Source organism: Austrofundulus limnaeus, unplaced genomic scaffold, assembly GCF_001266775.1.
Source record: "Austrofundulus limnaeus strain Quisiro unplaced genomic scaffold, Austrofundulus_limnaeus-1.0 Scaffold58, whole genome shotgun sequence".
Classification (NCBI taxonomy): Eukaryota; Metazoa; Chordata; class Actinopteri; order Cyprinodontiformes; family Rivulidae; genus Austrofundulus; species Austrofundulus limnaeus.
Window position 1 is genome coordinate 356,181 of NW_013952460.1, and position 12,987 is coordinate 369,167.

The 12,987-nt window shown below is 38.1% G+C and overlaps 1 protein-coding gene across 5 annotated transcripts in view; it reads right to left on the minus strand.

Moving 5' to 3' along the window:
• Positions 1 to 1,154: 1,154 nt before the first annotated feature.
• The window catches only part of syt1a (synaptotagmin Ia), a 175,463-nt gene continuing 163,630 nt past the window's right edge, over positions 1,155 to 12,987 (minus strand). For all 5 annotated transcript variants that reach the window (XM_014009437.1, XM_014009441.1, XM_014009440.1 and 2 more), the window contains 2 exons: positions 8,929 to 9,062; positions 1,155 to 5,624 (listed from right to left, as the gene is read on the minus strand). In XM_014009437.1, the coding sequence (XP_013864891.1) occupies positions 5,418 to 5,624; positions 8,929 to 9,062 (341 nt within the window). In that variant the 3' untranslated portion in view covers positions 1,155 to 5,417. The remainder of the gene's footprint in view (positions 5,625 to 8,928; positions 9,063 to 12,987) is intronic.

Here is a 12,987-nt window from a genome sequence, read left to right on the forward strand (position 1 = left end):
GAGGAATGCTTCCAGCACCTTGTTGAATCTATGCCACGAAGAATTGAGGCAGTTCTGAAGGCAAAAGGGGGTCCAACCCGTTACTAGCGTGGTGCACCTAATAAAGTGGCCGGTGAGTGTATATTAACTACTTGAGTCGATCGTTTTGTGTCTCATTTTGATGCGTAGGTGTTATACAAGCAAAAAAAATACATTGACAACAAGTGAAATGTGACTTACATGCGTTTTTAATTAAGAGGACGCTGCTGATGTCATCTTATTGATTGGATTGCAATTTAAAAACAAAAGTGCACTCAAAGCCACGTTTAACTTCACTTGCATTCAGAGATGATCTGGTTGTAATGCTTCATCATATCTGATGTGATACAAATCTGCCATTTCCTCCTGCAGCTGTTTGCAGTACGTAAAAAAGTACCCTAGAAATAGACATTTGAGTTTGGTCTTCCTCTTTATGAGCAGACAAATTGACTATTTGTAGATCAATAAATGTTGCAGTAACTTTGCMTTACTTTCATCAGTGTGTATGACTTTCAAAAAGGAGAAAAATCAACATTTTTTTTTGCAAGTACGCTTCATGGAAATCATGCAAAACGTGAATAAACTGAAACCAATCACAAAACATTTGTAAGTTTGAAGACTTTACTCAGTTTTAAAAACATGGCTTTATTTCTACAGCCAGACATGAATGTAAAGATACAACTAAAAGATCAAATTTATTGGCATTTTCTTGTAAGGTTTATATCTTAGTAAAATCAAACTGTCGTCAGCTGAGCTTCATCTCGTAGCAGCAGCACTTTCCAGGATGACAACTGTCTTCTCAATATGCTCTGGTACACATTATTAAACAYTCACTAATAAGAATTGATCTCATCAGGACAAAAACAAATATTCTCCTTGTTTTTCCAAAGTTCAGTTGAGAAATGTCTTTTTGTCCAGTAGATGGCAGTGTCGTCTTTCTTAACAAGCTTTAAAATGATAAACAAAACTAAAATCCATAAAAAATTAGACATGCACGTAAGGCACGCAGACCCCCCCCCCCCACACACACACACACACACACTCTTAAAAACAGAGGAATGTTTTCTGTTTGAGCAGTGAGTCATAGATGAAAGCTGCTGTGAGCTCAACAAAATAAAACCACCACAACAGACGTATCAACAGGAAATAAAACATTTTATTGATCATTTTTGTATATGAAGTTATATAACAACAGTCAGAAAACTCCACAGAGTGAATCACTACACAAAGTGAAACAAAACTGTAAAACACCTGATCAAAAATGAAAGGTATACACAGCAAATATAACWGGTCAGCAGCCCGCTGTGGCTGCGAGCAATATGGCAGGAAAAAACACCCCAAACAGTTCTACAAGATTACAGAGAAAACTTCCACACACAAAATACTCAAGCAGGCAGTTGATATACACAAAGGCAACTAGGATCTTTCTACAGCATCAGATTCTAATACTTTACACAGCTTTGCTTTTGAAAGGTCAGTGTGGCGTTTCGCTGGAGAGAACTTTGTCACACAGAGAGCTTTGTCTGTTGTTTCCAAGAGGAGAATTGTGGGCGTTTGATTATGCGTGCATACTTTGGTCAGAAACCGTAATAGGAGGAGCAACACGTCGCAGTGCAGGTAATGGCTTTTGCTTCGTTAGTTTTTTTCCACCTCACAGTCTGATGGGTTCTGCAACGCCTGCACCGTTACTGGGTTTCCTGAAACACTCCAACACGTTCCAGTCTGACCGGAGGATTCCTTCAAGTGCAAACTTAGAGTTAGTGTTTCTCTTGATTTGGCCTTTTTTTATTTATTTATTTTTTAATCTGTCTAGTTTTTTTTTTTTTTTAATCTGAAGCTGTTCTGGAATTTGTGTGTGAAACGTGACAAATAAAAGAACCTGTGGAAGTTTTATAKGATGATTTTTGGAATCAGGCGAGAGCTTTTACCCCATAAAAAGAGATGTGAATGAAAAAGTGTGTGTGTGTGTGGAGGGGGCTTAACAAAACTACCATATATATTCTTGTTTTTACAACAAAAAGTGCAAAGTACATCTAATAATCTCACGGTTAAAGAAATCTAAACCAACACAGTTCATACTGTACATTCAGAGTTTTTATCTCAAATATAAAAGGGCTTTTTAATCAACAAAACAGAAAACAAATGAGATTTAATTAGTGGATGAAATATATTTGCTGCTGATTAATCATTTATGTCACTATATTTATTATTGATATACATTTCTGGCATGATGTGAATATATACATTTCTAAGGGCTTTTTCTCTTGTTTGGTTTTGAACTAAGACTCCCTGAAACCTCTGATGCTGGAACTGTATGCAAGAGGAGGAAATGAAAAAAAAAAGGGAGGGAACCCTAAACAGAGGTGAACAAGCTCCAACCTATATAAGCTGAGTCTACGGTGTGCTGTGTCCTAACCATRGCACTGGAAAGGAGAAACGTCATCCTCTGGGGTTTGTCTTTTCTCGGGCGACGCCACCCACGTTAACACTATGGGATGAACATACAAGTATTGCACAGTGCTCAACAAAATGCTGTGTGAAGCGACCTGCTCCAGTACAAAACAAAAAAAACAACAAAAACAAAACAAAAAAAAAACGCGTGACGTCAAACAGGCGTGCACGCGCGCTCTTCCTCTCTCTTGTTGCGTGTAGAAGGGGGAGGGGGGATGGCATTAAACGCTACGACATCACTACAGAACAAACTGGCTACCTACTGATAGATCTACATCTCTAAGCACACACGGCAGTCACAGTGATACACAAAGCAGTCCTCAGAGACTCCTATGGAATGACAAGTAGCTTTTTCATAWTAGTGCTATCAACTACACAATAACATTGAAAACATTTAGAAAGTCCTCCTGAAGTATAAGCATCGAGTATATGCAAGAGGTTCCTCCAAGATAAAAGACTGGATGGTTTTTAATGGATTATTCCGCTCCTGACTGGACCCGTAGTAAAGGACACGATGGACCACGCAGACCATTAACTTGTACGGTTATTTCCTGCTCTCCAGGTGTAGTCATGTGCCAACAAGAAAACAAAGTGGATGCCGTTGGCTGAAAAGGACGGAACCCAGCAAAAAGCAGAAGTAGAATGAAAAGTGGAAAGAATCAGTTTCTTCTGTTTAGAGAACCGTGAATTTCGTTTCATGATTTGTTTCTTTGGATTAGAAAACCGTATGCACAGATTTGGTAACTTTTCTTTTGGTTGACATTTCTGAAGCGTTTTACAAAACAGTTCTGTAATAAAAAGTATAAATGCTCCTTTTAGAAGCTTCCCGTTTCGTAATCATCAATCAAGCTGCTCATTTTCCACGATGTTCCTTTTGTAAATAAAGCTGGCAATGCAGAACAATAGGAGGTGTGGAGTGTACTATGCATACGTTGGACACCTCCCGATTCAAAATCCCACGGCACAGACCGTCTGCCATCATACCTTCGTTCTACAGTGCAATGTTAACCTTTAATGCATCAATCATTACAGCTGTGTGACTACCTCCCTTCATGGCTCAGAGGCGTAACAGCAGCAGGTTGACTCCTCATGCTGCCTCGGTCCWTTCATAAATCACACTGAGGAGGGTGGATGAAAGGTGCCTCAGGCTCATATTCTCGTTTTTATTCCTTCAAAACAAACTACTAAAAAATGTGCAAAAATTAGTGCGTAAAAAAATTTGTTACAAAATTTTTTTTAGTTGAGCTGTTGGAATCAATGTTTTCACTAAACCAAGGGAACAGATTTCCCCCTCTACTCTTAAATTCTATGTTCGACCTTTTCTGGGTTCCGTCGAAATTTTCCAGTGCTGAGGATCTCRGGCTACCCCTGCAGGTGTCCTGACACGAAGCAAATGTTTCCTAAAGTCAACAAGTGAGTTCAAAGACATCCAGTGCAAAAAAAGCAGCCACATAAAAAGTTCAAATTGGCAGTAAAACATGGCTAGCTCTATTGTCACTGTAAGAAGGCAACGCAAAGCAAAGACTGCGATTCAGGGCACCACTGCAGCCAGAGACATTGTTCCCAATAAACCAAAGCTACAACCACTGACGAGTGGGAGTGTGCATGAAGAGAGGGCTTCGACACCAGTCACCTCCCTGAAAATGGCAGTGTTAGACTCACCTCAGCTCCGTCAACTTTACGTCGACCTAAACTTTATGCGTTTTTTTTTTCTTCTTCTGATTGAAGGCGAGGTGATTTTATCGTAAGGGCTCCCCCTAGTGTCGGAAGATCTCGCCTGTCAGCTTTAGGATCGTATAAAACAATCATGCATTTTACTAAAAAATAAATAAAAGTCAAAACGCTGATTTTTCCCCTCCTTAAAGTTATTCTTAAAACAAGAGCCGCAGCTTTTTATTTCTTTTAAGTCACCCTTTTCAAAGATTAAACCTGAACACGACARTTCCAACGACGACAAGGCTGCTTACACAAAATATTGTCGAACAAGTTTTAAGGGCACAGTGGCTAACAGCTCAGTGCTTTTTTTTTCCTTTCACGTTGCGTCAATTTTTTATTATTTTTTTCCCCAAGGATCARGACTCAACTTTGTTTCGGAAAAGAAAACCAGCAATATTTGACCTTTTTTTCTACCAAATATGACCAAAAAAAAACAAACAAAGAAATATAAATATTATTTTAAGCCAAACTCATACTGCAGGTCCTCTGATTAAGAAATAGGTATAAAARATTAAAAATCATGTGCTTGTTTAATTTCCAGCAGCATAATTTTCCTCACAGAACCATAGCAGTTAATGGCCTTGTGTTTTTTTGGGAGTTTTGTCAATTAATTCATCTGTTTTTCTCTTCTTTGATGCTGAACTTAAAGCCAGGCGGCGTCCTTTACTATATGAACATACTCCCACTGGCAAGTTGGAGATAACCATTTTTCTGGAATGCAATAAGGTAATTAAGGTAGAATTTTTAAATCCTGGTATATATAATATTGGCTTTCCTCTATATCTGCATTTACATAATTTAAAATAGAACATCTTATTAAAAACATCAAGGTATACACAGATTAGGAAACGGGTAACAACATACAAACACATAAACTAGAAATCATTTCTGTCTGCATACTTATATATACAACTGTGGTACAATAAATTCTTTCAGTCATGCGCTATCTATACAGATCATATTGCTTAAAAGAAGGGGGCTTTTGGTCGTGGRGGTGAAGGGCTCAGAGATGGAAACTGCTAAATCAGAAAGGAACACAAAGAACCTGATAGAAAAAAATAATAATAAAGCAAGATGTCGGGGGGATGTTTGAACTTTTACCYAGTGAAATCAGGAGGCTCAAAGGTGGGAGTAAAGGGCGGAGTTACATGGATGGACCCATTTATCACTGAGGTATTTACACATATACTGGCTAAAGAGTACTACAAGGCAGGAGCTGAAAGGGGCCCTGCCTATTTCTTGGTGGCGAGCTGAGCGTCCACCTCCTCCTCGGGCTTCAGCACGTGCCACTGGGCGATGGGTCTCCTYGGGTTGGCCAGCATGTCGGACCAGTGGCGCAGCTCCGTGCCCGAGCTGTTCAGGCCCACAAACACTTTGCCGATGGCATCGTTCTTTCCGATCTTGTCATAGTCCAGAACAGTTATAACAACTTGCACTTTCTGCAGAGAGGAAGGAGGGAGGTGGGGAAACAACAAACATGGAGCTGGTTATGAAACTGTCCACTTGTCTGTTTTAGCCACTCCACCACACATTATATTATAAGGACGGAGAATCCATGAACTTTAACTCTTTTAGCCAACTGACTATTATCTGGTTCCTGTCTTTTTGCTTCTGAACAAAATATATGAGGTCAGAGACATGTCAGCTTTGTTTTTCACTCCCAGCTTTATGTTCTTTAAAGCCTGGCTTTCATTTACTTTGTGTTTTATCTTCAAACTAAAACAAACACTCGCCAGGCCTCAATCCACCTTCTCGTTTTCAGGAGTTTGTTAGCTGTGAGATGGATCCACTCCCTTTTCTGATTACACCCGACTGTGGCTCATTTGTTTGCAGAACGTCACAGTTTTTTATTGTCAAACCCAAGTGTGAAACCGTCAGACTGGTTTCCCTTTAAAGGGATAATCTCCAAGAGCTGCTTCGTGTCAATCCATCTTTTCTGCAGCTCTTTCTCCTTTTGTCACCTGTCAGTTTGTTTTTAACAAGTTTCACATCCCTCAGGTGCTACGTGTTTTTATCTCACTTGTGTTCAAAACCAGAAACAACTTGATGCTGAGAGAAACTAACCAGCTTCTTATTGATTGTTGCTCAATGTGAAGTGGTTTGAATTCTATATTTAAAAGCTGATTTGATGAGGATGAAGAATAATAGAGGCTTCTTTAAGTGGTAGTGCAGKGAACGAACGGCTCCTTCAGACATTAGTGTTGATTAACAGTTATTTTCTGAGCCAAACCCAGCTGAATGTTTGCTTACTCAGAGGTCCGGCCCTCTGCCTCGCTGCGTGTTTGCTCAGAGAGGAGTGACCCGGTCGTCAATCCGTGGCACAGAATATGAATTAGTGCACAAAGCAGCCTGATTAAGTTTCGATCCACCGGCATGCTGAGATGGAGCTGGCGCTCCCTGCGTGAGCTCGAAGCGGTTGCTTTAAAAGAGCTGCGTGTAATGAAGCACTGAGGGAGACTCCTTGATGACCAGGTGGGGTTAGCTGCTGTTTAAAGCAGCAGTTTGCCTTTAAATTCATGATTAGGTTGAGGTTTCCTTTGAGAGCAAATATGTAGATTCTCCTGTTGCTCATCAGCGACCAGGTTCCATCGTCTCTAACGTGGACAAGCATTAGAAGAACATAACATGATGGGAGGAGAGACTAAATGACTGCAGCTGAGCTGGTTTTCACCAACAGTACAGGAGCTTCTGTAACCRGGGAACTTCTGATGATGTTCTGTAAAAGCTGATTACTTTGGTTCAGTCGGACTTTCTTTAAATGCAAAATGATCAGTAAAAGTTCCCGGCTTTTTTCAGTTTACCTCCAACAAAAAGCTAAACCTTGGTACAGTTGGTTTGTTTCTTTACAGAAAGAGAAAAGTTCACACAGATTTGTATTAGAATACATTTTTCTTTTATTTCAGCTATTGAGATAAATTTGCTATTTGATTTAAAAAGGGACAGATCATGCAAAATCCTATTTTTTAGCCATTAAATACATTTTGTTGTACACTTGGAGCCTCTAGGAGGCAGACATGCTGAATTTAGTCTCTCCTGGTGCTGCAAAGATATCTTTATATTCTGTTTGGGTCATATTTTTCAACCTGTTCAGTTTTCTCTATTTTTTATGACGTTTTCYCAACTATTACATCAAATTATTTGCYACGGAACTGACATAAAAACCTTGRCTATGTTTTAGACACTTTATGCTAACTTATGCCAAGTTTGTTCAACACTAAAAATGTCTAAGCTGAAAATAAAATTTAAAAAAGTATAACTTTTATTAGTAATCATAAGTTGGCATAAGCTGTCTAAAATGTTGGACTTACCAACTGATATTTGGTGGTCTTTATTCTCCTTTAGCCCTGGGTCAGACTCTGGCTCCAACATGTAAGGCTGGAAAGTCTTCCCTTGACATATTTTAATTCATTTGTAAATGAAAAGTTTCTGCACAGCTACATCAGTCAGGAAGCTGAAGGGGGGCAGGGTGAGAAGCTCTTTGTTTGGATTTGAAGAAACAGCCTCAAAACGAGTTGATCTGAGACACAGCTCAGGAAAGTGGTGAAAGAGGGGCTTGTGGCATTACAATAAGGAGGAATTCAGACTAAAGAATTACAGTTTCTTTTATGTAGACCCCAACTGAARGATTTAATGTGGGGAAAATGATTTAAAAACATGAGATGTCTCAAAACCCCAATTCTGAAAAYGTGGGGATGTGTAAGATAAATACAAAATCTTGGAAACCAATATCTTATTCCCAATTAAATATAGTAAACACATTAAAAGCTCCATTAAAACAAAGGTATTTTTAAATTTTATGGTAGAAACTTATTTTAAACAGTTAGAACAGAGGCAACAAAAGGTTGTAAAAGTAAAACCAAAAACAGTCAAAACTTCATATCTTATTAGGTTATTAAGTAACATGCATGTTAGTGTTTGACACAAATTAAAAGGGCCTTTTTAGAAAAACAAACCATTTAAAAAGTATTCCCTGAAACATCAATTTATCGTAACTTAACATTGTTTAAAACAACTTATCTATTTCTGATCAATCTGTAAAAGTAAAAGTAGATCCTAAAATGTGTGTTTAATGTAATCTCTGACGTGTTCAATAAAACTGATCCATGATTCCGTGGATCTGGGCTCAGTGATGCGGGCCGACAGGTGTACCAGCTGCAGCGTGCTTCTGAATAAGGTTGATTGGGATCAGCCCTGTTTAAATTGATTCTGGGGCTGGCGGTATCAAACCTGTGATTTGTGAGCTGCGACAGGTTTAATTAATTTCACTCAATTACTGTCCCGCCTGATGAGATCACCGTGTTTGCTGTGATTTCTTTCAGCGTTTATTAATTGTTTTTTATAAATAAAATCTACCGCTTCACTTCGCCTCGAATCACGCAAAGTGTCACAGACCATAATCACTGCTTGTTTATACTTGGTTAAACTGGGCTAAATGATGATGTGGATGGTAATCATTGTACTGTAAGAGAAACAGCAGTGAGATAAATGCCACGGGCAATAACACAGTGCACAGAATCACATCCACTCAGCAACTGGCTCGTCTAATTACAAAACCGAGGCCGATTTAAACTGAATTGACTGATTATGATGTTAATGAAAAAGCCTCTAAAACAATAATAAATGAGCTRTATTTATTCAAGCTGATAAATGTTTGCAGACTTTTTCCTCTTTTTTTGGGACCTAAAAATGAACCAGAATCCTGAGCAGAAAGAATTCAAAGAGTCTGAAGTTTGGAAAACGTACCTGGATTTGTTCAAACGGGACTTCAAAGCTAAAGGATTCGTTGTAGTAAGGATTAAGGGTGTTTTTCTTGATTGTCGTTTTCTTCTTCTTCAGCCTCTTCCCATTTTGCATGAGGTGGATTTTCGCGTATGGATCTAAAAAAAAGAGAATGAGACAGTTGATTTTATTATTAAGGCACATTGAAATAAACTGACACGTTTTTAAAAACATCACCAAAACAAGACAATAAAAAAATAAATAAAATAAGTAGGTCCTCTGGACCGATTCTTCTTTAATGAAATGTTTTGTCTCTCCTAAAACAGACTTCTTTAGTCTGAGTAGTTTCAGGTGAACTCTGGCCTGTAAATAAACTGCAGAGTTCTGCCCTGATGATGCAGCTCTTCTGTGTTGGCCCATTCTTTTGAACAGTGGCTGTTATTTTTTTTTTCTTGATATACAGTACAACTGATCACAGTCTTCCTGGCACTTACACAAGCATACACAACATTACTCTGTTTGTGTTGGCACAAACAGAGTAATATTGCGTATGCTGTTAAGGCCAGTGCTCACTCTTTCAGGGATGAAGATGTTCTCATTCTTGATGAGAACACTAGTTTGAGACGGGAGTAAAGGAAGCCATTTTTGTGAAGAAAAACCATCATTAAACAGGGGTGGAGTCCTCCATGTTCAGTTCTCTCTTACAATGCTGTTTTTGCAAGTATGACTCAGCCCGCTGTAAAAAAAAGGTGATAATCAGGGCACTAATGATTGGCTGATGGTCCTCCTTTGCAGGTGAACAGACAGAGTTGATGTTCGTTAAACCTGTTTGCCCACCATGTGGAGGCAGTGCTTATAAGTTTACCTGAAACTGCTCAGATTGAAGAAGTCTCTTGGAGGAGAGATGTAACATTTCATTAAAGAAGAACCCGTCCAGAGGACCTATTTAATATTTAAAAAATAAGAGGCTAATATTTGTACAGAAACAACATCTCACAGAAAAAATGTGCAGGAATGTGCACAATTGTTTCAAGTTCTTTGACCAGGAGATGATGCTTCATTTTGGAAAAACCTTGGAGCTGCAATAAAGTATTGTACATTAATCCAAATATTAGGTCATCATTTAACTTCTTCTGTCCTGTTTTCATTGTTTAGTTTCATTCAAGTCGTCACTTCTTCTCGATAGGTCAGCGTTTCTTTTAATCAGTGCAGCGATGGCAAGAAATCCTCTTTTCCTCATTTTCATGTTTATATTCATGTTTTACACAAGTTAGTTTTATGAAGCAGATAGAAAGGTAAAACATGAAACAAATCTTGGAAGGACAAAAATCTAAAACAACAAAAGAGAAAAATTGGATTTTCATACATTTTTGATTCATTTAATTCAAAAATACACTCAAAATTGCTTTTAGTTCTGGTTTGTTAAATGATTTACTCATTTGATTTATATAATAAAACAAGTTGTTTTCTTTCAAAATTAGGCAGCTGTGTCATTTCATTCTGATATGTAAAAATCTATCGCAGTTTTCTCAACTTCTTCACCTCTGTTTGTTCCCAGCTTAAATAAAATTAAATTACTTGTAGAATAAACCAAAATATATTTATCCAGCTTTGATCAGAGCAGTCGTCTTGTTTGTCTGATTTGTTTTTCTCACATTCAAATTAAACTTGTTTATTCAAAAGAAAAATGTAAATCAATTCCAAAGTCTTACACTGACCCAGTCCAGATAGACGAAGTTAAGATGTTTTATTTATGACATGAGAGCTTTAAATAGTAATTTAAGAAGCTTCTATTGAGAGAAGATTCTTCAAAAGAGGGCTTAGTTATTTCTGACAATCTTCAATTTTACTTTGAAAAACGACATAATTGGCATTTCATACTATGAATGTTTTGTATAATAAAGTGGATTTCAATCAGACTTTAATAGACGTTGATTTGTGCACTGAGATGAATGGATGATATATAAATAAAGTGAGGTGAGCTGAAATCCTGGGCACCAGCCTCTCATACGTGTTTACATCACTGTTAACCTTCTCCTCTCAAGAGCTTCTTTGTTGTCCGTCCAAATGCCATCTCAAGTGGCACCCAAGTGCTCCGCTTCATCCGACCTCATCCACTCTCTAACAATCAGCGCTGAAAACTGCCAAACACCCACTGCTTCCATTTACCCTCCCAATTTGTTTATGGTCCAAAATTAAACTGAAGAGAGGAAGTCCATGTTGTGGACTGGATTATTAAAGAAAAATCTTTTCAAAGTCTGAAATAAAGAGTATTATTAGCTTGATTCTGCTTGTTAGGGGAGTATAGGTGAGGCAGGTAATTTGCACATTCACAGGAAGCCTAATGAGACCAAACTATGGGCGAGAGAAGAATATAACAAGGTCCATGGTCATTTCCACAAGCACACAAAAAGGCTCAAATGAGTGAAAAAAACTTAAATGATAAGGAAAATATTCCCCATTTCTCTTGCTTTAGCAAATACATCCTAATATGAGAAAAGTTGAAGATTAAAGCCTGAAGGTTTAGAGTTTGTGGCCTCTGTTATTCTCAGATTTTTCCTTAAAACCAAACTGTTTACTCACACAATTTTGTTCCTTTTTCTTTATGCCCATCTACGATTTTTCACCGGCGAAGCTGTGAATTCTGTTTTGCTGTGCAGCCTTCTCCATTACACCTTCATCATACAGCACAGCTAATTCAACATCATCATCATCACCATTTATTTTTGTCCATTTGAAAACAGCAGTTTTTATCTTCCTTAAATATTGTTTCTTGTTTTTACAAGACTTCTAATTTGGTTTTAACAGAAATATTTCACATTTGTTACTTTTCGGATTCTTGTCGTGTTTAGAAACTTAAAAAGCTCCTGCGTTTTGACGCCTATTGAAACCAGAAAAAAGCACAGTGAAGCTGAAGGACAACGTTCAGACAGAACAATTAAAGTGACCATGTTTTATTCCAGAAACAGAAAAAAAAAGTAAAAAAAAGAAGAAAAGAAAGAAACTTCATTAATCCTAAAATGGAGGAAACTCAGTTACCATAGGAACAGACTGTTCCAGGTTCTTCTGGTTTTCGTCAATAGGTTGTAAGTTTTATTTTAAGCAGCTGATATTGTTAATGCCACAAAAACAAGATCAGAAACATCCTAACTTGAGATGTGAGACCACATCCACAGAGGATCAGCTCCTGCTGTGTCAAACTGTGGACACTGAACTAAACTGGCTTTTTATTATAAAGAACATCTCCAGAGTTTATGTAAAGTCAAAGTTAGCTGGGATAAACGAGATTATCTGGACACGTTTGTCTGGATTCTTTTTCAACAAAAAAGGTGAAAACTCAAGCAAATGTAAATATAAATGTATTTCTAGAATATATCATGGTAATACACTTTTACATAATACTAATGCATAGATTTCCACACTGGACTGCTAGTTCTGCATTTAAAGGCCACAGAGTAGCTCTAAATGTTTTGGATCTGTGTTCTAAATCAGATCTCATAATCAYTTGATGAAACACCCACTCACTCAGAGAATCTGCTTTTTTCCAGGGATCCCATTTGCAAAATCTTTCATGAAGATTTGGGATACTTCATATTTAGACAGCACTGAGGAAATAAATACWGATTTTTGTTGGAAAATACAGAAAATACTGAATGAGCTCAGCTCCTTTAATCTTTTATCCAATTTCGGAGGATAAAGAACCGAACTGCAGAGTGGTGGGCTCGAGCCGGGCAGCTGACATGGAAAATAGACAAAACGGAGTAAACAGAGTCGGGGGTGGGGGGTGGGGGCAGAATAAATAGATGACGGAGTGAAAAGGTAACATGCTCCTAATGGAGTGGGTGTCCATTATTACTCTCCTGCTGAGAGGAGCCGAAGTGCTGAGAAGAGAAAAATGGTGAAGGAGGGCTGCGTGCGTGGACATGAAAACGTCTGTCAGTGTCACAGGAAATGAGTATGAGCATAAGTAGCTCCAACATCAGAGCTCATCCTGTATACTCATATACTACAAACAGTGATACACAGACTCACTGTTCTCAACGTTCAACTCAAGTTTGCTTGACCGGAACAAAACATATAATG